This window comes from Juglans regia, chromosome 4 (genome assembly GCF_001411555.2).
Source record: "Juglans regia cultivar Chandler chromosome 4, Walnut 2.0, whole genome shotgun sequence".
NCBI classification, from domain to species: Eukaryota; Viridiplantae; Streptophyta; class Magnoliopsida; order Fagales; family Juglandaceae; genus Juglans; species Juglans regia.
The window spans coordinates 17593761-17620227 of NC_049904.1; the positions used below are offsets into that span (position 1 = coordinate 17593761).

At 38.7% G+C, this 26467-nt stretch overlaps 1 protein-coding gene across 1 annotated transcript in view; it reads right to left on the reverse strand.

Moving 5' to 3' along the window:
* Window positions 1-403: 403 nt before the first annotated feature.
* The window catches only part of LOC108990673 (probable inactive serine/threonine-protein kinase scy1), a 33267-nt gene continuing 7203 nt past the window's right edge, over window positions 404-26467 (reverse strand). The window contains exons 6-21 of the mRNA XM_018964700.2: window positions 18109-18217; window positions 17131-17210; window positions 16836-16917; window positions 12497-12636; window positions 12291-12401; window positions 12040-12156; window positions 11774-11863; window positions 6256-6309; window positions 6029-6103; window positions 5748-5823; window positions 5430-5529; window positions 5012-5081; window positions 3842-3915; window positions 3305-3414; window positions 2122-2388; window positions 404-1340 (exon numbers count right to left, since the gene is read on the reverse strand). Of these exons, the coding sequence (XP_018820245.2) occupies window positions 1069-1340; window positions 2122-2388; window positions 3305-3414; window positions 3842-3915; window positions 5012-5081; window positions 5430-5529; window positions 5748-5823; window positions 6029-6103; window positions 6256-6309; window positions 11774-11863; window positions 12040-12156; window positions 12291-12401; window positions 12497-12636; window positions 16836-16917; window positions 17131-17210; window positions 18109-18217 (1827 nt within the window). The 3' untranslated portion in view covers window positions 404-1068. The remainder of the gene's footprint in view (window positions 1341-2121; window positions 2389-3304; window positions 3415-3841; window positions 3916-5011; window positions 5082-5429; window positions 5530-5747; window positions 5824-6028; window positions 6104-6255; window positions 6310-11773; window positions 11864-12039; window positions 12157-12290; window positions 12402-12496; window positions 12637-16835; window positions 16918-17130; window positions 17211-18108; window positions 18218-26467) is intronic.

The following is a 26467-nucleotide window of genomic DNA, read 5'->3' on the forward strand; positions in this document are numbered from 1 at the left end:
TGCAAGCAAGAGAATAGCATGCAGAGCCCACTTTCAGTTCGACCTAGTAGTAGTGATCACAGAAAGAGCATCATTCAATCCCTTCTGCATGAAATGGGATACCATTTTCTTAAAGATCACAGGCAGGCACAGGAACCTTACAAATTGATTACCATACCAAACCACATTGCTTGTTCTGCATATCCTTTCCTCATTTCAAGTTTCTCGACAAATGAAAGCTTCAAACCACAGCTCTTTTCGCCAGTCAACTCAGCAAAAATATAAGATAGATTCTGCATATAACTTCAACAAATTTCTCCGTTAAGGAATAAATAATTGAAACCTGTGTAACCACAACAATTGCAAACCGTTATATAACAAGCAAAAAAGTAGCATTCAGATAGGTAACATATGGAACTTCCTAGTTTGTAATCACAAGTTCAAATATCCTGATGCTTTCATATGAAAATGAAACCCAAAGAATACAAATCGCATTTGCTGATAAATTGATGGCATTCTTCATTCCCCAGTGCTTTCTCACAAAACTCTTGGATCAAGTACCCAGAACCAAAAACCACGCAAAGGCAAAAAATTCTTTCGAAAAAAGAACAGCGAGGTCAAGGCAGAAGGACAAATATACATTTCAAATCTCACCCAAATTGGATGTTCGAATTCGAAGAGACAGAGCATGCTGGATGCATGTGAAGTCCACACTATTTGAGGAATCATATGAGTAACATTAAATGTCGAAAACTCCACATATTGTATATAAATGAATTGCTTGTCGTAGAATATTATTCTCGTCAGACACCACACAACAGTTTTCTTCAAAGAAAAAATGCTTATAACCTGCCTCGTCTTGTGAAACTCGGATTAATGGGTCTCTATTTGACCAAAATAATAAAAAGAATAATATTACAAATCAAATAATATAGTCACAGTATGCATATAATCAGCCTATTGTGTAACTCAGTGACATGGATCCGTTTTACATTAATGCAAAAATGGGGCACTGAAACAGTAAAAAAAATGTACAAATATAAATCTGACTTGTTCATGTGTTCGGCTCTATGTAATTCCCCTGCAAGATTAGGATGTCCGGTTTTTTCTCTGTGCACCTAGACTCTGTGAAGCAGGCTTTGCTCCTCTGCCTCTGCCAGCAGACAAGGGCTGGGCCCTGGTAGAAGGTGCAGGAGCAGCAATAGCATTCCAGAGGTCATCATCATTTACTGTCCCAGCTCTTTTTACATTCAAAGGTTTTGATACTGTTTTTGGAGCAGGGGCAGCTATGGAATCCCACAAATCACCATCATCGTCGTGTTTGGTGACCTTTGCTGTAATTTTCGTCCTTGAACTTGCAGCTAAAGGAAAAAAAAAATCCATTAAGAGCCTTCTTGAATGAAAATTCCAATAAAAAAGTAATCCTAAAGAGAAAATTGTATATACGAGGACATATATGAGGACGTATTGATGCTTGAATATGTGCACACATGTGATAAGCTGAGTTTTCAAGTAGATATAAGAAACTATAAATAATAATTATAATAAAAAATAGTAGTAATAGTAATAATTTTTTTTTTAATAATAACAACAGCAGCAACTATAAAGATCCTACAACAGGACACAATGATTGTTAATGTGCATGTTATGATGACACCACTGGGAAAATCCACTACACAACAGGCTTATTACCCTAATGGCAAATTTTGGTCAATTCATTTCAAATGCCATGTTTCAGAAACAAGGTCCTGTGAAATTAAAAGAACATCCAAGTTATGTCAATCTACCTGACATTTCAATTGGCTTTAGTCCATATGAGACATGCCAAATGACAGGAGCTTAATGGACGATTCTCATAACAGGTAATTCAAATAGTCATCAGATTCCCCATCCACTAACCTTTGTATTCAAAGGTGGACTAGGCTACAACAAACAACCCAAGACCAAAGTCATCAATTGATCAGGCTGTGCAGATGTTTTGGCAACACACGTGGCAAGTAAACTCATCATATTTCCATACATAGATTTTCTGGTCACAGACCAATTGGCTGGACAAAACTTGGGCTGATGTCTCAACTCTCAAATCCACTTCCACAAAATGGTAAATTGTGCCCAAAACTACAAGTTGAATGGATAATTTACCTTGTTTTGGCTGCAAAGCAGGTTGTGAGACTGGTCGCTTTTGAGCTGCTTGAATGTTTGCAAGAGCTGGAGATGGCTTTGGCTCTTCAAGGGGTTCCAGATCATCCCACCCATCCTTGTCAGTTTCATGCTCTTCGTGAACTCCATTTTCAAGTTCTCCCCAACCATCTGTTGATGTTGGGGATGCAGGTACAGGTTGATCAGCAAAATCAGAGGTGGAATTCCCATGGACAGCAGGTTCTGTACTTGGAGGATCCATCACAAGGACTGTGGCAGAAAATTCATATTTTGAGATTGACTAGTCGAATAAATGCATCCAGATCAAAATATATATCCAGTGGAAGTACTCACAATTGAACTGCATCATCTAATATTAGTGTAGGATGCACGTAGATAACTTCAAATTAAGACAAACTAGTATGATTAATAAATTTTGCTCTCCCATATTCCTAAATTAGAGATAGTATGCATAAATTGTTTGGATTCAAAAACACTCAATTCATCTCATCTGATCATTACAATTTTTCCAAACTTTCAAACAAAATATAATAAACAATTCAACTTTTTTAAATCCCAAAACAAAAATAATATTAAATAATTATATTCTAACAATATTTTATTTAACTTTCATCTCATCTCATCTCAACTCACTATCCAAACATCCCCTTGCCTTTCTTTACATGCCCACCTCATTGTATTCTAACAAAACAGATCATTTCAAGTCACAACAGAAGCACCCCTTGATATTAATTGTCTTATAAAAAAAGGGGTCTATATACATATGCATGTCCAAAATGATTAATCAATACACTTCACTTTCAACCTCATCCTTAATAATAAGAAAACAATGGGCACACTAGGCCTTATTTTGTAAATATAGATATATCTTTATTATTTGACAATAAGAAAGAGGACCGAGAACATTTTTTTGATAAGTAAAAAGGGACCAAGAACATATCAGCTACCCAATTAACAAAGCTGGATAAAACAAGCTTTATGGATCCCTTATTATCTACAATATGCATCTTTACCATGAAATGTCAAATAATTATCAAAATTGATCGTCATTCAAGGTGAGTATATTCAAAAGCCAGAGGTGTGCTTGAGTTAAAAAGAGAGATCACAAAGCCCAGATATACAATAATCTGATGAAGTAAAATGAAAGAGTCGTCAATATGCGTACCAGAGCTGGCATTGGAAGAAGTTGAAGTTATAGGTGTACTTGAAGTTGCAGAAGCAAGTGGAGCTTGTTCAGAAGGTTTGCCTTTGAGAGTCAAGGAGCTCATGGCCCATCTGCATAGAAAACACAGGTTTCAAGGCAACAGTAAGGTAAATATGCATTTTCTAATATAGTTAAGAATAGAGTCGGGTACGAAGATATTAATAGAACTGTCCAACCAGGCACAGGGGAAGAATAGTAAATTAAGGGCATGTTTTGACATCTGGATGTCCCATGGCCTCTTTGAGGGAAAAAAAAATCCAATTACAGAAGATGGCTTCACCAATGCGATCTTACTTCCCAATCTCAAATAAAATAAACAGCACGAGCTAAGAATCATTCCAACTAAGCTAATCACCTCAAATAAACCTAACCTCGGGTATTCCTCTGAATGTAAAGAACACACAAGTACAGACAATGATACATAGATTCATATGTGCATGCGCACGTGCATGCATCCATACCCACACATAAATACACCAGAAGGTACAAATAACTCACCCAAGTAAACTAGCATTTGCTGGAACGGATGGCATCCCAAGGCCTGCAGCTCCAGTGGTATCTCCTGAATTTGCCTAGAAAGCACCAATGGGGTAAAAGATCAACATTAAACATTATGGAAGAATGGAGCAGAACAAAATATGAGTATCATTGACATTTATCAGAATTTTCTTTCCCTGAAGACTCAACCATATCAAATTAGAAATAAGGATTAATAAAAACACAGAAAGAAGATTGAGAGGAGAGAAACAAAAAGGAATGGAGAGAAGGAACACAATAGAGAAACTTTCTTGCAATAGCAAAAGCACCACTATAAATGTGCCTGCCATAAACTATTTGCTGAGTCTGAACTCTAATGTGTAACTTTCTATAATTTGCCAAGAACATCATTTCTATTAAGCAAAAGAAAAAAAAAAAAGGTCATACTGTTGAAAACATCCCAAAACAAAGCAAAATGGTTAAGGCAGGAAACCCTTTCTTAAAATATGAATGTCCACACATTAAAGCATTATATGAAGTCTGTGCTTTGCCATGTTGTTAAGTCAGAGTATTTGTGCACAAGCAATGTTGCCAAATGTTCCTTGCTTATTGAAGTAAACCTATCTCTGCTTAAGAATAAGAAACATAAGCTGTGTAATGCCCGGAGTTAGTACAAGAGAGTGGTGAATAAAATCCCACATTGCTTGAAAAGCGAAGTTCTTGCAATCTATTATGATTCCAAGGGGGCTCCAATTGTACCAGCCCTTTTAGAGTACAACCCAATATATGACTTAGGCTTTTCTTGGTCATTACAAATGGTCCCACCCAGAAATGTAGGATTTAAGCCATGCCACCTACAATATATAAGAGGAGATTGCAACTGGGATTTAGTATGAGAGGGTACTAAATGAGATCCCCCATTACTTGGGAGGAAGAAATTCTTGTGGTTTATTTTTATAATTTTTTATAAGTAGAAGTTCTTGTAGATTATAATCATTACAAGTGAGCTCTAATTGTAATATTGACTGGTCATTTTGGAATATAAGCCTAAATGTGGTTTGGGTCTTCCTTGGGTCATTACAAGATGCATATGAACTCAAGCAATACTTTTCTTATCATATATCTATATGCAGATATAGAACCAGCAGATGCGCTTCACATCAAAAGAAAGAAGGATTTAAATTTACAAACCTTCTCTTGGTATTGCTTCAATATCTGCAAAAACTGATCAACTGCTTGAAATGCTTTGGATCGCACATCACTGTTCATAATTGAAAAGGCAACAATAGCATAAATAGTGAAGATCTTTAAGGAATAAAGAAAAGTACGCATTCTTAGGAAACTACAGCTAGAAGCTCCCAGATAGGTGAGTTCTCTTGTACACACCATAGATACTTAAATCTGCCTTTTGCATTGATTAATGAAGTTCTATACTTGCATAAAAAGAAGGAAACTATAGGCAAGATTCTACAACAAAGGATTTTTTTTTGTTGGGGAGGGGGGGGGACATAAAAACTCAACTCATACATCAACAATGAGGAAAAAAAAAAAGAAAAGAATTCTACAACACTAATATACTAATAGACAAATCATCTGTACAATAATTAACCTGTCAGGATCAATTGTAAGTACAACAACACTTGGAAGAATCCGAGTTGCAATCTCATTGATGTCGTAGTAAGAACTGGTGGCACAGAGAGCCATGATACCTGGCACAGTACAATTTTTTATTGGTCAATAAACAAATGGTAAAATAATATTGAACTTAATGAACATCTAAAAGTATGGAACGATGAATTGAATTTAATGAACATCCAACATATAAAAGTATGGAAGATGAATTTAAAACACAATCGTTTTCTTTCAGACAAGAACTTTATGAAAAACTAGGTAAAAGAGATGAACATAATATAGAGTTCTAATATACCAGCTCCTCGGGCAGGCGAGAAAGTATCACGCAATGCACGAACAGTAAATGCATTAATCAGAACTCTTTTCCTTGTCTGCATTGTAGATCTGAATCCATCAGTTGAGACTCTCACAAGGGGGAAATCTAAGCAAAATCTTCTCAGGAATCATCAGAAAATGGCCAATAGTACCATCTTAGAAAAAGAAAACAACCCATCGAGAATGAAAATATCTAACAAGAATTTCAAGTCATTCAGGAAATAAATGAATCAATTATAGCAACAAATTGCCGATACCAACCCCTTCATTTAGGTAGCTTGCAATATTCCCAAGCAAAATGGTGGTGTTTGTTCTGATTGCTGGCTCTTCATCCACCTGCAAGACTTACAAAACTGAGAACCTATAGAATATAAACAGAAAAATAATAAGAGCCCTAAATTTCATCAACCGAGTCATTTGTAACCAATAAACTAATAACCTACTCTTTATTGGATTCACTTCTCTACTCAAATAGTTAAAGTTATTACCTGTAACTTTGAGAGATACTTCAATAGTGACCCTGAAATTGTACGTAGAGAAAGCTGCAATGTTGAGTGAAATAGAAACAACATTTAGAATGAATTCAAAAAACACAAATAACCATCCACTACCCAATTTGTTAAATCACCAATTGTCTCACAAGCTTAAATTGATGCAAAGAGGTGAATTTAGCATTTTCATTAATACATGAAATAACCATGACTCCATTAAATGTAGACTGAGAATGAAAATAGAAGGTAGAAAAGGAGGTTACATTTCTTGCTAGTCAATATTACAGTGCAATGTCAACCATACCATTAAGTTATCTCAAAACAACACAAACATCCTAATCCAGCCTTTTAGCTTATAACTAGGAAGCAAAAACCAGCATGTTTTTTTAGTTTTGAGGCCTTGCTTTTGCTTTATTTTTCACAATGTCTTGAAGTGCATTCAACTTAATTCTAATCACTATAATCTATTCCTGAACCAAGCACCAACTTAAAGGAAAATCCCTCATCTTGTCAAGAAGTAATGCCATGATGGATAAGAGCTCGTAAGAGCAACCGAATTTTCCGACTAAGTCTGGGGATAAAAAGATAACTCAATTTTCCAACAAATTGGCAATACCTACTTGGATCTTCAAATAACTCTCTTTCATTTTTCAAGCGTTTACAATTTGGATCCAAAGGAGTATCAATTGGTCATGCATCCAAGAAACCAGATACTTTCAATAAGTCAAGTACATATTTTCTCTAAGATGGGCTAAGAGCCTTTTTAGACCTGTCAAAAGGGGAGTCGGATTACCTTAGCACATATTTTCTCTAACACATTGTATTTGTCTAAAGGGGGTCGGGTTACCTTAATAAAGCGTACCCTCTCAAACCTTCCCACATATTTCTTATCATTATTTCCTCTCCCAGCTAGTGTTGCCTTACGGATTGAGAAGCTCCAACGAGATTTTCTGTGGAGTGGACTTGGCGACAAGTTTAAGCTTCACTTGGTTGGGACAAAATGTACTTCCAATAAGGGGTGGCGAATTGGGGGTTCGCAATTTGAGGGTCTTCAATAAGGCTCTCTTCTTGGGAAATGGCTGTGGAGATATAATTATGATAGGGAAGCATTACGGAAGGTGCTGATTGATACTAAGTACAGGAGTATAAGGAGGGGTTGGTGCTCTAACAAAGTTAGGGGGGCATATATGGAAGCATATCCGGAAAGGTTGGAGGTCTTTATCTAGCCACACTATGCTGTGTATGGGGGATGATAATAGAATCAGTTTTTGGCATGATGTTTGGGTTGGAGATACGGCTCTTAAGGATGCTTATCCCTCTATTTTCAGAATTGCACGGAAATAAGATGCTTTGGTAGCTGACTTGAGGGAAATTACTAATGGCTCACAACAGTGGAATGTCAGTTTCATTGGGGAGGCACATGATTGCGAGGTGGATGTCCTTGTTGAGTTCTTTAACTTGTTATACACCATTGGACCTGCTGTTACAGTGGTGGATAAGTTGGTTTGGTCGCCTTCCAATAAAAGAAAATTTTCTGTACACTCTTTATATGAGGTTCTCAGTACTCAAGCTAGTAATCACTTTCCTTGAAAGAGCATTTGGCGGAGTAAAGCGCCTCTTAAGGCTGCTTTTTTTGTTTGGACTACATCCTTAGGGAAAATTCTGACCATTGACAATCGGAAATGTGGGCTTATCCTCATTGATTGGTGCTGTATGTGCAGAATTAGCAGCGAAACAGTGGATCATTTACTTCTACATTGCGAGTTTGCAAGGGCCTCATGGAATTACTCTTTCAGCAAAATGGGATTAGCCTGGGTTATGCCGTGGGGATTTTGTTGGGCGGCGGGGGTTAACCTACTAGCTAGTTGGAGTGGGATCACGGGGATCACAAATTGCAGTTGTGTGGAAGACGGCTCCCATTTTTCTACTTTGGTGCATTTGGAGTGAAAGGAATGACTGAAATTTTGAGGATCGAGAGTGCTCCTTGGAAGAGTAGAGTTTTTTCTAGAAGACTATTTATGTGGGCCATTGTTATAGACTTTAATGTTCTCAACTTTCATGATTTCCTTGTAACCGTTTCTAGTTCCTAACTAGGTGTAATCACATGTATACTTCCTGTGAACTTGGGCTTTGCCTATTTCTAGATCAATAAAATATCTTCTTATAAAAAAAAATTTCTATCCCATGAAAGTATTATGAGCTTGCCTAAACCTTCGGTGTGAAACCGATTTTCCAACAATTGTTTCAACCTACCAATCCTGACCAAGTAACTTCTAATTACAATGTCATCTACATTTACTACCAACAGACTATAACTTACATCATTATGTGAGTGAAACACTGAATGGTCTGTCTAACATCTAAGACCAAACTCTAATACAGCATCACATAACTTCCCAAGGGAACTGTGGAAGTTGCTGGGGAAAAGTAGGATGGAGTAGCATCAGGTGGTGAGGAAGGAATGGTGTGGATAGGTTATGAAATAGGTGGCTTTATTTTATTTTTTTTTATAGGTAAGCATGAACTTCCATTCATAGCAATAAGCATAGCCCGTGTTCACGGGTCGTATACAAGAGAAACACCTAAGCATGATTAACAGCTGATACAAGAAAGTTACGAATACTCGTAGAGATATGCTATTGAAGCTTCTTGTGCCCGCTCAATTCCATATATTTTTGGATAAGCTTCCTTAAGGACCCACCACACCATAAATCATGCCAGAATTTGATATTGGACCCATCACCCACCTCAATGCACATGAATTTAGACAAAATCCCCCAATCTCTTCCTATATGCCTCCAAAGCCCCACCCCATGAAATCCATGCACCTCACTCAATCACCATCCACCCCAAGCCTTGCCAAATTTTGCATCTATGACCGCCTTCCACAAAGCCCCACTTTCTTGTTAGTATTGCCACAACCAATTCCCCAATAAAGCTCGGTTAAAAACCAGCAATTTTCAGATTCCCAACCCTCCTAAGATTAGAGTACATACCGTAGCCCAATTCATCAGGTAAAATTTGAATTCGTCGTCCATCCCACCTCATAAGAATCATGATGAAGCTTCTCTATACGGTTGCTCCTTTTCACTTGCATCATAACTTCTTCTCCCCAACTTTTTTTCCATTGGCATGGTGTCCTGGAACAAAGTCTTGACTAATCTCAAAAGTGCACGGGCCTTAACAAGGAGTTTCCCACAAGTGCACCTCGGGTAATTCAAGCGAAAATTCCCCTAGTCCAATGGCCCCTAGAAATTGTTTGCACCCTAAGGTTTGAACCTTAAACCTAGAGGAAGCATACCACCAAGACCAAGGCTACTACACTTGAGCCAACCCACTCCCACCTTATAATAGAGAGAAAGCGGCCGAAAGTTTTGTAACCAATTCATTTCTAGTGGACTACTCCCTCAAAATCCTTTGGATATAGGCCTTAGTGTCAAACCACATAAAGCTTTATGTTATTTATCTACTTTCAATGTCTTCTATTTTTAGTCATCTACATTAAGCCATCTCCCACCCATTCTCTATTGCCACCAAGTCAGCCACCCTGATCAGGCGTCAACTAAGGTCGTTTCCCAAACAAGTGGCACAATGAAGTAGAGAGAACACAATGAAATTATCAAAGTTGCGAAGGAGCCAAAAGTTTGGGGCAAACAAACTCATTTTGGCTTCGAACCAACTAGGAGCGAACAACACTAAGGTCTTCACATTGTTGCTGCATATGTGAAACATCGAAAGTAATAGGCCAATACATATTTAGCCCTTCACATATACCCATCACTTCAGAGCCAAAGTATCTTGTTCTTGCCCAAAAAACTCCTTACATAACTCATAGTTCGAATTTTAGGTATTGACTTCTAGCTAACATAAGCTGTCAAATATCAATCAATCTAAAGCCAACTTGGACTATTATATCGGGTCCAAAGCATATACATCACATATGATAATATGCGGCGCCTTGGCATGAAAACAAACTTCGATATCAACTCAAATGCTTAAGAATATTTGTTGACATCATTTTCTGGGTCTTGGACTGATATTTTATATTTTTTCCAAAAACAATATAAAAGTGTGCTTTCCTACACATTAAGCTCGCACAAAAAGCACCAAAAAGGAGCTTTGGTAAGCAAAGCTCTTCAACCTCTGCATTTTGCGCTTTTGCGGATAACTGCACTTTCAGTAATCATTCACTAATATTAGGCTCAATGCTAGACAACATAAGAGACAAGATGTAAGCATCTTCCTATTCCCATGAGGCCTAAGTAGGACTAGTTGAGCTGAGCATCTTATCACTCAAACGACTACAGAGTCCCTTGCCCTTTGAAACACATCAACAGATTTATTCTTCCCATACAAATTTCCAAGGACATGGGTCAATTAAAGGTAGATGTAGAAGATAATAGCTCAAATTTAGTAGCCATGAGTGTAAAAATACCACGCAATGTAATCCAACCAGCAGCAAACCAAAACACAAGTATTCAATATGGATGAACAGTGAAGAAATTAGCTTGAATCCCATCAGAAAAGTAGAGAATCAAATTTAATCAGGTGAATCAAAGCCAATGTACAGATTACACAACCCTGAATTACCCAGTTTCTGCTATACAGAACGAAAATCAGTATTCATCAGCTTGTATTGGTTGCATATTGGGAAATTTCAGCCAGAATCACATGATATCAGAAAAAAATCGTGTTTGAACCGGTTAGTATAGACTCTAAGACCTGTACGTATTAACTCAAATATGGCATCCTCTACTCAGGACGACAGACACGTTTGACAAATGCATTCAGCAAACGATGAGACTGCGAAAACAAGCTCCACCCTCATCAGCAGTGTCACCACACCACCAGCCACCAGAGAAGGGACAAAGACCACAACCTGCCCCTACCAGCAGTGATTAGTAAAATAAAAATCTTAACCACTCTCATATAATTGCAATATATATATATATATATATATATATGAGCTTAGATCTAACAGTTACACCCTCATGAGGCATACTTAATGCAATTATCCCCTCAAACAATGTAAACAAAGAACATTGTAGAGTCATTAGTCGAGGGCCAACCAAAACCCAACCCTTATAGTTACTTCAATGATAAACTGAACAGGAACCCTCTAAAGCACTAGGTTGGTTTGGCAGGTCTGCAGGTCAAAGTTGAGCATTTGGTGTGATCAAGTGCAAGTGAATTTCTAATCCTCGTACATTTTCATCAAGGATTGGCCCACTCCATGTTATTATGATTAATTTACAACGACAATTGTGAGTCATGAAGAACAAAAAATATTCTTACTGTTGCCTGATTTCAAATAGCAACAGTGGTAAAATTAAACAATGCAGTATTTGCATTGTTTACCATCCATAAAAGACTCACAATCAGCATTACTGTCATGATAAACTTCAGACATTAAGGGGTTGCTATTGCATGAATGGTAGATTTCTTAGATAAATCTATTGCACAGAAAACAGCAGGAAATAGAAGTTTAAAACCAAAAAAAATACTATATGCATACCTTTGGAGCTAGAACAAGCATAGATTTAAGAGTCAGTTCCCGAAGGAAAGCAGATGTGTCAGAGAACCCCGTAGCAATATGAGGGTAAACCTAGTAGCAAATACCAAATGAAATGTTAAGACTTCCATATTGATGAGACAGTTAAGTATCATAATTAGGACTTGCATCCAAAAGAAAAGTAACTACAATTTTTTTTTTTATAAGTAGAAAAGTAACTACAATTAGCATGATACTAAAGTATTTAAAATCTGTCATTGACTGCGTACTTGCTCATCAACAATTTGTGCTGATAATGATTCTCCATATTGATCGACATGCTGCAGGAGACCAACTCGAATAGCTCGGTCATTGGAGGCAAAGAGTTTCACTATTGTTGGCAGTAGCTACAATCAATAAATTAACTTGTCAGATGAGAAAAAGATCTGACGTCCAATAAAAGAATAGAATAATAATAATACTATAGACAAAAACTAACATCTGAAAATAAGGACAATGAAAAGGTAAAGAAGAGTATGACCTTTTCACTGAATTCGTCAGTCGAAAGCCAGGAACCCATTTTCAATAATGCAGTTAAAGCGGGGGAAGCAGCCGAACCAAATTCCAGGGCAGAAGCTAATAAAGGAAGCAACTGCAGAAACAAGAAAAAAAACAAGTATAAATGGAACTTAAAACCATAGATCATATGTTTCAAGTTGCCACAATACATTAGAATTTCCAAATCACCTTCTTCAATACAATTTGGCGAGGAAGTTGCTCTGCTAAATTTGGAAGCTTACGGAAGAAAGTATCCTTTTCAACACTATCTTTTAAATTTAGAATTTCCATGAAATGTATTGTGTCCACCAGTTTATTTTGGAAATATTCTGTCGATCCATTGATTCAAAATAACTCATTAAAAGGAAAAAAATGGCAGGAAAAAAATGCTATGGCAACAGATAAACCAAATAAACACAAAAGGAGACATGTCATTAGAACTCATAGACTAAATTTCATCAGGCAGATATACATGATACCCAAATGCTTGACTATACAAATACTTGAACATTTTTTTTTTTTTTTTGGTAAGTAAGAAATTTGCAAAGCCCATGTACACAGGAAGTATACAAAAGAGACACCTAGTTACATTCTAGAAAGCTGAAAAGAAAGCAAAAACTCATGAACATTCCCTCCCTATAAAACTATAGCTGAAAGCCATTGAACCAAAGAAAGGACAAAAAAGTTCAATAATTCCCCCCTAGCTCTCTCCATGTTTTTTGGATAAGTCTCCTTGTTGAAGCACTTCTCATTTCTTTCCATCCATATACACCATAATAAGCACAAAAGAGCCATCCTCCACGTCGCAGCTAGTTGAGGGCTATGATGATGCCTATTCCAACAAGCTAAGAGCTCCGCCATACTCTTGAGCATAATCCAAAACAGCCCGGCACTACTAAGTATGCCATCCCATAGCTCCCTTGCCACCTCACAATGTAGAAGAAGATGGTCAATCGATTTGCCATTTTTCTTGCACATGTAACACACCTCCATGACAATCATCCCCTGTTTCCTTAAGTTGTCAGCCATCAAAATCTTACCTAAGGCTGTTGTCCAAGTAAAAAAATCAACTTTGGGAGGCACAGGAACTCTCCAAATACCCTTCCATGGAAACACAATGGCTGATAATTTGACAGCACCTTAAAGAAGGATTTAACAGAAAATTGTTTACTCTCCGAAGGTTTCCACACCATTCTATCACACCCATTACCACCTCTTGGAATAAAGCAAACTGAAAAAACCTGCTATCTCCTCAACTTCCCAATCCTGCGCATTTATAGAAAAGATCATATTCCAATGCACTGAACTGTTGGCTCGACACGGCACATCTGAGACAGCAGCCTGCTGATTTCCAGCCTCTGAAAACACCTGGAAAAGCTGAAGATAGAGCTCTCTCACCACACCATTCATCAAACCAGAATCTAACTCTTGTACCCTCTCCAACCTCAAAGTTAATATGTGTTGCAAACACCATCCACCCCTTTCTAATAAATTTCCAAAGACTTACACCATACGACCCCCAACCCTCCTTAGAACACCAACCCCCCCATTCACAACCATACTTCCAACCCACAACCATTCTCCACAACGAAGTCCCTTCCAAATGGAATCTCCACAACCACTTCCCAAGAAGGGCTTTGTTAAAAGTGATCAAGTTACGCACCCCCAAACCACCCACTTCCTTCGGACTGCACCCTTTTTGCCAATTCACAAGATGAAATTTATGATCCTCACCCATGCCTCCCCACAAAAAGGCTTTAAATATCTTTTCAATCCGGTTAGCCACCCCCACCGGTATAGGAAATAAGGAAAGAAAGCACATGGGAAGATTGGAAATGGTACTTTGAATGAGGGTCACTCTCCCTCCTTTTGAAAGATAGAGCCGCTTCCAGCCTGACAACATTTTCTCTACCTTCTCTACAACTCCATCCAAATATTTTTTGTTTTAAAAGAAGCTCCCAAAGGTAGTCCGAGGTATTTCATAGGAAGAGTAGCCACTTTGCATCCCAACAACACAGCTAGAAGGTTGATATTCGCCACCTCACCCACCGGGACCAATTCCGACTTACCCAAGTTCACCTTAAGTCCCAAAACAGCTTCGAAACACAATAGAACAACCCTTAAAGCTTGAATCTATCCGTTGTCTGCATCACAAAAAATAAGAGTATCATCCGCAAATAATAAATGAGAGATGGATAAAGCCTCATTGTTGGCGTTACCCGCTGCAAAACCAGCAAGAAAACCCCCCCTAACAGCGGCCTCCATCATACAACTCAAGGCCTCCAAGACTACAACAAAGAGCAAAGGAGATAGTGGATCCCCTCATCTCAAACCCCTCGATCTCTAAAAACAACCACAAGGTTGACCATTAACTAATACACAAAACCAAGCGGTCGAAACACAATATTTGATCCATCCACACCACCTATCCCCGAAACCACATCTTCTCAACATATAAAGCAAAAAATCCCAGCACACGTGGTCATATGCCTTTTCCATATCCAACTTGCAAAGGACTCCCAGAATGTCATCCCTCAACTGGCTGCCTAAACACTCATTTGCAATTAAAACTGAATCAAAGATTTGCCTACCCCTTACAAAAGCATTTTGAGATTTGGAAATAATTTTTTCCATCACCAAGCTCATACGATTTGCTAACACCTTTGAAATGATCTTATAAATCCCGCCAACCAATCTAATAGGACGGAAATCTTTCAACTCAATGGCCCCCGCTATCTTCGAGATGAGGGTGATGAATGTAGCATTAAGGGACTTCTCAAACTTGTGACACAGATGAAACTCATGAAAAACCCGCATCACATCATCCTTTAATATGTCCCAACACTCTTGAAAGGAGGCCAAAGAAAATCCATCTGAGCCTGGGGGCTTTATCTTTGCACATATCACTCGCCACCTGTAGCACTTCGGCTTCCTCAAATGGTCTCCCCAACCAATTAGATGCGCTGGCATCCAGCTGATCAAAGAACAACCCTTCCAGTTTAGGATGCCACATTGTTGTCTCTTTGAGGAGATCATCATAATAGTTCACAACATGGTCTTGTATATCCGCCGGGGATTGGTACACCGTGTTACCTGATTGGATCACTTCAATCGCATTATTACACCTGTGAGAATTTGCCATTTTGTGGAAAAACTTGGTACATTTGTCGCCTCCTTCAACCATGTCATCCTTGATTTTTGTCTCCAGGAAATTTCTTCCAACAACAAAACCTTCTCTAACTCAGACACCACCTCAATCTTTCTCAACGCGGACTCCTCGGTTGCCACTCCTTTTAAAGAATGTAACTCATTCCAAAGAAGGTATTTTTGTTCATCCGTGTGTCTAAAAACCTCCATGTTCCACTTCTTTAGGTCCAGCTTAAGGGCTTTGAGTTTACCAACCACAATAAAACTAGGGGTATTGTGAAAAGAATAGGAAGCCCACCAATCCCTCACCCTTTCCACAAAACCAACCGTTTTCAGCCACATATTTTCAAATTTGAAATAACGCCTACCACCATGAATGCCCCCACAATCTAATAAGATGGGAAAATGGTCAGAGCAGAGCATACCCGTGGCAATATCCTCTGGCTTAGGTCCGGATAATGTGTCTCTCAAGAAGTAGAAACTAAGAATCTATCCAACCTTGACCCCACTCTACCATTCGACCATGTGAAACACCACCCAATCAAAGAAAGATCAATCAAGTTCAGATCGAAAATCAGCCAATACAAACAAAACATTCTCCAAACAACTGAGACTACCACAAAGTCTAACATGTAAAGCATAGGTCCAATGTGGAATAGCACAGGCCCATATGAGGCTTCAGTTTGAAGACTGACTTATCTCTCCTACCACAAATCATTATATAGTTCTCACTAATAAAGTGTTATGTTCTCAACACCTTGTATCATTGGACAAAGGCCCATTATGATGTTTTTGGATGAAGAAGCTACTAAGGTCTCCCCACGGGGTAAAGTCTCTTTGATCCCCCATCTTTGGATGCAGAAGCTGCTCATTTATATCATTCCTGAGGACAACTAAGAGGTCACCACAAAACAGAACCCCAAACATTAGCCACTAACTAAACCTAAAACAGCCAATTACTTCAGCTTATTGTCAATAAACCTTTTGGAAAATTACTTCAGCTTTTATTAACAATCCATATGTTTTCAAATAAACTCCACCTGAGCTTTACAAGACCTCCCAAACCTGGAAACTAAATAGTCGTATGTAAAAATAGAGGCCAATACGATTCTACTCAATACCCCTTATATAAAGTGAACATACAATTTGAACCCAAAAGAAACCACCAGAAATACAGAAGTCTGTTCTACTCTATACTCTTATATAAAGAAATACAGAATAATGTAGAATAAGATCCAGAAAAGAAAAAGAGTTCAGGATAAAGTGTTATAACAGATTAATAAACAAAGAGAATGCTCCATTTATGAGGCAAACCATACCATATTTACTAGGACAAGACTTTCTGCGACACTATTACAGACAATTAAATTTAAGAACCCACCACTATTTTCTATAAGCTTTGATGTATTCAACCTACGAGAAGGCATGGCACTCAAAAGCCGCTGGTAATCTGGAAGCAGAGCCTGTGAGGGAAAATAGATAGATGGAAATGAAAATTGAATCAGAGCAACCAAATGCTTGCACACTAGAGCAGACACTGTTAAATATGTTACTCCAAAAGTGAGGTAGGGAAGGGAAAAGTTGGGTAGAGAGAGGGTGGGGAAGAAGTAGGATATTGAACTACAAAAGCAGACAACAAGCAATCATTGGCGTGTACCAAATAATACAAGACTGACCTTTGGAATGGAAGCAGTGTTTTTCAGTTCTTCTGTTCTGCCCAGCTTCATGCCAGAGAAAAGTTCGTATATAAGACAGCCTATCAATAGGAATAAATAGTTCAGATAGCTTAAAGAAGCCTATCAAGAAAGAATGACAATTAAGCGACAAAAAAAGCTAATGAATCTTTCGAACTAGCATAATTTAAGAGCCAGATTGGTTATTCTCCATATAATGACTCACCATCTGCAATTAGAGTGCCACAAGAATAACAGGACTTAAACGAGACCTTGAAATCATAAATCTTCTCATAATTTTTTTACGTGTTATCTCATAATTTATTACCAACTTCTTTTCATGATTTCTTTGAATGATTAGATTTCAGATGCAATTATTTAGGGACTCTCATCTACAGATCCGTGTACTTGGATGTCTCTCTTTTTATAATAAGCGATTTACTAATCAAAATAACTTTTTTTGTTTTTTTTATAAGAATAAGATTATATTAATAGAAAACAATAGGCATAGCCCAGTACACAGAAAGTTTACACGGAATACACCTAGCAACCATTAGGCATGAGAGATGGCCTGATAAAAATAACTAAACAATATGATTTATTTTTTTTTATAAGATAACGAAAGGATTAATTTATGAAGATGATCAAATAATACGAAATTAGAGAACTAGAAGCATATAAACAGACCCCAGAGCAATCAAGCCTAGGAGGCTATCAGCACAACTGATAGAGATTAATCACCCTAACAGCTTTATTTCACATGAAACAGCATCCTACAAAGGCTATCATGCGAGCAAATATGTAGCCAATTAAAGGCTCATTGATATAGATCAGCCATAAATATCAGGGGTCACAACAAGAAGGATCAAAAGATATGCATACCAGCAATCATGCCACGACAACATTAAAAGAGAATTACGATCCACCTCATACCAAACAAATCAAATTTATATACTGCAAAAAGAACTATGAGCAGCTTACCCAAGCCCCAAGAATCAATGGCCCATGGTGGAGATTTTCTGATCGCAGCCCAGTCGGAATTCAACAACTCCGTCGGTTTGTATTGTGCTCCAACAAGCCATGCATATGGCTGAAAGGAAAATAATAAAACAACAAGAAACGAATCTCAAATACAACGATCACTGAACCACGTTTCGCAAGAAATGCACAAGGAAAAAAACCCCAGCAACATGCCCTATTTTATGATTCAGTAATACCAATATGAACTAAGAAATTTGAGCTTTAAATCAAATAACATTTTGTTTAAGTAAGGTAATTTATGAATGAAAAAAAAAAAGAGGCTCCATCTGAGTACACAAGGCATATACAATAGATACACCTAGTTAAGAGAGAGAAAAAAGATTAATGAAGTCCTGAAAGCTGAAGCTAGAAGAACGTGTACTGACATCCAATGATAAAGTGTTCTAAAATAACAATTCTTTAGCTCCTCTGTAGTCTTCTCACAATCCTTGAAGCTTCAGTCATTCCTTTCCCTCCATATGCACCCATTAAGACAAGCCAAAATCTGTCATCCCACTGTTGACAATCAAATTGGTCTTTCCAACATAAGAAAAGGTCCGGCACCCATTGTGGTGTTACCAAGTTCAAACTAAAGAGGCTAAAGACAGCTTGCCATAAAGCACCAGCAGCATCACAATGGAGAAATAAATGAACTGTTTACCCATGATTGCATATACAGCACAATTTATCACCATAACATGGTGCCTCCTTAGATTATCCAATGTAAGAATTTCTCTAGTGCTGCCACCCAAATGAAGGATGTGCTTTCAAGGGAGATTTAATCCAAATATTTTTCCCTGAAAAATTAGTACTTTCATGGGGACACAACACACTCGGTGAAGAGATTTTATTTCAAAGACCCCTTTCTTGGAAGGGTCCAATGCAACCGGTCTTCTCTTCCCGTTCTTAACCTAAATGAGAACATTTGGGCATAATTGAAATAAATTATCCATCTCCCAATCATGTGATGCTCTAATAAATTCCACCAACCATATTTCATCTCTATCACCTTCCTCCGAAAGCTTTCCCTCTCATTGGCATAGTCTGAAATACTTCCAATAGGCAATGTGGTTGATGTGGATAGCCTAGCCATATAGCCTGTAACAAGGCTTCCTTACCTATCACATTTATGGGCCTTCCATTGTAGGCTCGCTTTAAGGTCAAGTCCATTTGAAAAGGTATTGTTGAAAATATGGAACGAAGAACAGTGCAGTGGAAATGGTTATACCACTTAAAGGGGACAGAATCACTTTGATAAAAATCACTTTATCATTCCCCAACTTTATATCTCAGTTATCCCTTCTAGCTGGTATAGTCAACAGCATCGAAAGATTATAGACAAACTATTTAAGGGGAGGTCATGCGGAAGGAGCAGAAATTTCACCAAATGAGTTGGGCAAAATTTACTCCCAGTAATATATGAAGGTGCAGGTATGGCAAGGAGCCCATCTACATTCCCCAATCCAACCGAAAAGCTTGATAAAAGACCTCTCACTAATAGTGACATCATCCTGCTAAGCACCTCCATAACAATTTTTTTTTCTTAGGTGATAATGAGTTACCTTGTTGTATACCACAGGAGCAATCAAAGAAAATCATTGGAGTTGAATTCACCATGACTAATAGACGCACTGTGGATACAAAAAGCTATACACCCACCCCACTTCTCCTCAAAGCCAAAACTCCTCAACATGCACAGCACAAAATCATTTCAAATGCATTTTCTAGATACAACTTGCATAACAATCCCGACTCTCCAGCTCTAATACTATTATTGAGACTTTCATTAGTAATAACGATAGAATCCAACATGTGCATATCTCTGACAAAGGCATTTTGAGAATTAGAGATAACCTTCTTCATCCCTGTTTTCAGCATTGCCCAATACTTCATGTAACAACCCGGTACAATAGTATTAGGGATTTAATAAGGATAATTTGATTGGGCTTAATTATGTCTAGTGGATCCTTTTGGAATAGCCCACGAGCAATAAGTTTATTTATTGAGGTTTATTGGATTATGTTGAATAGGCCATAGGCCCAAAATTTATTATGGTGGATTAATGGCTTTTATGGACCAATAATTGAGTTAAAGCATTTAATATTTATCGACCAAGTGGGCCTATATTTAATTAGCATTAGGCCCAAAAATTTATTTAAAAGCCCATAAGTATTATTGGACGAGTTGGACTCATTTTGAAATTTAAGATCGGCCCGTTAGGGTTATTAAGTGACTTAGCCGATGAAATTCAAGGCAAGCCCTGGAATTTAGTTGGACCCTTAAAATGGCCCAACCCATTTGTTAGAACAAACCCTAGTGACCCATGGACCAACCAAGACCCAAAACCCATGAAAAGGCCCAATGCCCATTTACTCAACATCCAGACCCATGTATTAAAACCATGCATGTACGTTCCTCATCAGCTCCGCCTCCTCCATCACAAATCTAGGGCTTTTATTTTACATAGCAGTGCCCCTCTTGCCTCTTCTCGCCGTAGCTCCCTTTCCTCCACTCAAGCTCCCGACAATTTGCCCCTCCCGAACCTTGAAACATGTAGGCCACACAAGCACCGCAACCCAGCCCCAAACGCACCACTGGAAGCTATCAACGAGCTAGCAAACCGTATCACAACCCCATTCACCCACTGCACCTCCTCCACGCCTCCACCCTCAAGCACCATAGCACATTGCAACCTCCACCGCAAAGCAACCATGAAGACCAAGAGCCAGCCAGCCCTTGCACCACAAAGTAGTCACATCAATCCAACCGTGAACCACCACACGACAACACCTTCCTCACACCCAGACCACCACGAGCCACCCATTACTGGAAGCAACCACCCTAGCACTGCCCAAGCAAGCCAGTCCAAACCAAGAAACAAGCTACACCTCCACACCATAGCAATCACGAAGAGCCACAACCAAGCCACATAAGCATATCATCCGTTAGCCAAACACCCACGATAGCTGCTATTTTCCCAAGCCACACCATGAACAATCACTGCTACCACTGCACAATACCAAACACACCCCCTGTATTTCTACACCCAGCATAGAGCATCCCTCCATGTAAACCAACCGCCATTGCACCTCGAAAAACCACCACACATAGCTAGACCCCTCCATGGCACCTCCCTCCCCATGCCAGGCCAAGCAATGCCCATAGCGCCATGAAGCTCTCTCCCCACCTACGTAAGCTCTCTCTCTCTCTCATTTTAGTGTTTCTGCCGCCCTAGACAACCACCGTTGCTCCTCACTGGTTACATAGCCGCACCCCACGTCGCATGACTTCTCTGCATGTAAGGCCTCTGATCTATTCCTCTCCAATGGTTAAAACTTATATGATCGGACTGGAGCCTAATTTGGTTACACAAACCAAACTATCTCATCTCATCTCATATAATCATTACAATTTTTTTAAACTTCCACGCAAAATATAATAAACAATTTAATTTTTTCAAATCTCAAAACAAAAAAGGTGGCTCTACAACCACCACTGGGAGCTCTCACTAGTCCATTTCAACTATATTTCTTTTTTGCTTTTTTTCCACATGCATTTTTTTTTAACACTTTTAAATAGTTAAAAAAATTCACAACATTATTAAAAAACACTTCGTTAATCATTAAGTAAAAAGAAAAATCTCAATAGGAGGACAAGCATTTTCCAAACAAAAATTATATTAAAAAATTATATTTTAATAATATTTTATTCAACTTTCAACTTTTATCTTATCTCATCTCATCTGTGTAACCAAACGAGACCTTAACCTCTAGGAATTAAGTTTCGTAAATGCCCTTGCCCAGTTAGTGTTGACCATAGGATTTATTATTTATGATGATTTCCTACAACAAGATCAAGAGAAATAGACATTGGGATGCCAAGATAATATGTTTAGGATTTATTATTTTAGTTGACACGAATGATGATGAAAGTCGAGAGAAATCAAATGTTTGGGCTTGGTAATATTTTTGGAGTATAATCACATGATTATTTGGAGAAATTATGTGAAAATCAAGGCATTTTGCGGAGCGACAATATTTTAGGGTTAGGAAATATAGGTTTTCTAAGTATTTCAAGTTTTAATTACAAAATACGTGTTTAATTTTATAAGTTTACGAACGTTACATGCCTATTTTATAGGTGATCAATCACGCGACGGAAATATTGGATTAGCACTACGAGGTATGTATATATGCCCTTCTTAGGAAAGCCCCTTTTTACGTATCAAGCAATTTTTTTTTTTTATAAATAATAATATAATATATATATTAATATCAATAGGAGTAAACAAGTACATTGGGCGTATAAGAAACACCTACCAATACTAGAGAGCCCCTAATGAACAATAAGACCGTGAAAATTAGAAATCTATCCAAAATACACCAAGCCCAAATGGGAACAAAACACACCTCCCGAACCCCAACCCCAACCCAAAACTCCCTATATGAGGACGACTTCATAATGCCCTCCATTTAGGCTGCGTTTGGTTCTCAAACTCAGCTGAGTTCAGCTGAATTCAATCTAACTTTAAGTTGAATCTAACATCCAAACACTCAACTCTCAAATTACTAAACTCATCACAACTCAAAACCTTTTTACACGTGGGACCCACAACCTTTTTCAATTTCCCATAAAAAGTACTAAACTCATCTTAACATCCAAACACACTTTAAACTCAGTTTAGAAGGGCCCCACATAACTCTCTCCACTACTCAACTCATTATTATTCATAAAAAACTCAACTCAGCTCAACTCAGCTCAACATCCAAACGCAACCTTAGTCTTCCCTCAACTCGAACTACCTCCATTAGTTTCGTAGTTGATTGTCCAAGAAAGACGCTTTAACTCTTTGTTTTTCTTAAATCTTGATTTGGTTTCAAGTGAGTGGCCCTCCTCAATCGCAGTGAGTAGTGCTGCAAATTGGTCGTCACATCCCTCATATGAAAGCCCCACACACTGCTGAATCCCATTAACCTTATACAGAACTCAATCCGATGATAAACCCACTATATTGTTTATTGGAGAAAGACATACCAGGTGAACAATATTTTCTCCAGACACAGCTCCCAACTACACTCCCGACCCTAAATATTCCTCCTCACAAGGCACCAACGACAAACCCATAATTTCCTCCCCACCATCTCCTGCATTCAAATCCTAAATCTCCTTAGCAACTATATTGTTGATGTCTATTGTTGTTGTCACCATTGAGGTTCCTTCACCTCCGGCATATGTGTCATCGTTCCATTGACGAGAACATTGCTTTTGTAGGTGCGCCACCCCACAACGACCCTATTTTGCCACTTCGTTAAACCCTACTGCTCCCTCAAGAGGCATAGAACAGATAGGGCTAGGTTCATCCCCGCCTACCAAAACAAGTGATGAAGTACTACCTTCTGTTACACCATTTTCATCTTCTGAGAGAGACTCATCCTCTTCTTCCAAAGTACTCAAAACCCTGGAAAAAAGTACCAACCCCATTTGCATCTGGTGTCTAAGGGCTGTCAAATGGCAACATGTCGATGACCTGAGTGACATCGGCATAAACAGTGATGCTGGCATCAAACAACCCTATATGTGACGGTGTCGAGGTGTCCTGTGCTGACAGACTTGAGGCCTTGCCTTCAAACCCCCTTTGTCCGTTTTCGGCCCACCACCCAAACCCATGACCAGCTCTAGCCCCTTATCCACTTTAATCATCAAATCTCTCACATACTCCATAACTCCCCTCAATTGAGCTTTGACAGCTTACTAGACCCCCTCCACTTCTCCCACCCTCAAACATCGAGTAGAGGCATCCATTTCACCATGCAACACATGAGCGTGCTTACCCTCCACTTCTCCCAATGTCTCATGACAGCCTTTGTCTCTTACAAGTGCCTTACCCTTACCCTCCGCCACGAGGCAACTCTCAGCGGAATACACGCCAGTGACCTCAACACCGAGGTGTACGAGACACCTTTGACCTAGAAAGGCCTTACCACTGTCTTTCCATCAATGAACAGCCTCTATTTGCATCAGGGACTTTGGACCCTATGACGCTTCGAATGGAATGCGCAAAAACCTTTCCATTCGATGCCATATACGCTTTCAGGGATCACCAACAAACCTTTCCTCCTTCCATTCCGGAATTCTGAGAATTGCAAAAACCTGCCCCTTGTGTTAATATGGTGTTGAATAATGAGAACTCCATTGCCCTTCCTTAGCTCCCTAAAGAATCCATCATGACAGAGTAGTTCTAAGCAACCCTCTATCCCTTTAGCAACCCATGAAGCTGACGACCCACATAGATATATGAACTTAGCCATCCCGGTCACCAGATGGAGGACTGATGCCGGAGTGCCCTCAGAGGAGTCGCCGAAACCCATCAGTCTTGTTTGTGGCGATGGCAGGGGTCCCAGTGTAAGGAAAGTACTAGATATGCGCCAACGAAACCAAAAGAAGGTTTCCTAAGAGAATCCCAGTCATTTCCTAAGAGAATCCCGGTCGCCGACGGGAGGACCAGCGCTAGAGTGCCCTCAGAGTTGTCGCCAGAGCCCATCGGCATTGGCAGGAGGTCTCCTCAAAACCCTACAGTTTCCTCCTAGCGTCGACTTATCATGTTATGATGGAAGCGAATTTTGAATGTCATGTTATTATGTGTTTTACATGTATCATGATGTGTTTTCAATTATAATTATGATGAGCTATGTCATTACACAGTCTGCATACATCATGATAAGAAAGATATAAGACAAGTTATGAAAGAAGCTTTAAGAATGGTCATAAGAGATGCATGGCACCAATGCAATTATGGGTAGAAGTGCATGTCACAAACCTAAGCATGGTCCACCATAGTATGTTATGATAAGTTAAGTGGTTCCCCTTATGGCCACAGGCAGTGGATCTGGTGCACAAACCTGCACACAGGAGTTAAGGTGTGCTGGCCGTTAAACAAAGAAAGATACAAGTTTAATGAGTTATGCAGTGGGTTTGTTGTTGGTTCCTTATGAGGAATGTTTTGGGTTAGAAGTGCAATTGGGAACTATGTTTGAGGATATTGTTGTTCCCCTGGTTTATCTTCCTTTGATAAACAATATAGCTGGTTCACCATCGAATTGGGTTCTGCATAAGGTTAACGAGATTCAACATTGTGTGGGGATTTCATATGAAGGATGTGAAGACTAATTTAAAACACTTCTCACTGCGATTGAGACGGGCCACTCACTTGAAACCAAATCAAGATTTAAGAAAATCAGGGAGTTAAAGCGTCTTGCGTAGGCAATCAACTACGACACTAAGGGAGGTAGTTCAAGTAAAGGGAAGACCAAAGGGAGGGCATTAGTCTAAAGGGAGTTTCTGGTGGAGTATTAGTCTTTTGGGAAACAAGGGGTTGGGGTTGGGATTGGGGTTGGGGAGGTGTGTTCTATTCCCATTCGGGCTTGGTGTATTTTGGATAGATTTCTAATTTTCACGGGCTTATTGGTTATTAAGGGCTCTCTAGTATGGCTAGTTATTTTCTTGTATACGTCCAGTGTACTTGGTTACTCCTATTATTATTAATATATATAATGTTTTTACTTATAAAAAAAAGTATAAGTAATATGTATGCACGCCTTTCAAGAAAACTTTGTTTATTATGTTTATTGTATTATGTACTACTTATTAAGTATATGACTCATTTTGTTTTTGTATGTTTTAAATGCTTTAACCACCCTAGGTGAGGATCTTTATGAAGATGGAGTTGCAGGACGAAACTTAGCCCAGGGAGGCGAGGCAGGGGCCTAAATCATGTACAAGTTTTTAAGTTATAATTTTCATGTACAAGTTGTTTCCAAACAAATGAAACATTTTTAAAATGTTTTAAATATATGATTACCAAATAGTAAATAATTTTTTAATAGTAGAACTTATTATTTAAGCTATAAGTTATAAGTCCTAAAGTTATAAGTTATATTTTTCACTACGATCTCAAACATGCACTTTGTAAACTCCTTACAAAGCAAATAGCAAGGGACCATTATCTCTCTAGTTTTTTGCCATAGTCATGGTAGGGCTTAGTAGAATGTTCTAAGGGTTGACTCAAGTGGTAAAGGCCTTGGGTTTGGGGGTATGATCCCCCAAAGTCTAAGGTTCATATCCTCTTGGGTGCAAAAGGCTCTCTAGGGACATTTAGACTGGGGGATTTTCCCCTTGAATTACCCAAGATGCACTTGCGGGAAACTCCTGGTCGAGAGCCTGTGCACCCCCGAGATTCGTCAGGACCATGTTCCTGGACATCCGGTGCCAATCAAAAAAAAAAGAATGTGGAGGGCTTCTCTCAACTTTTTCTATGGAAGAT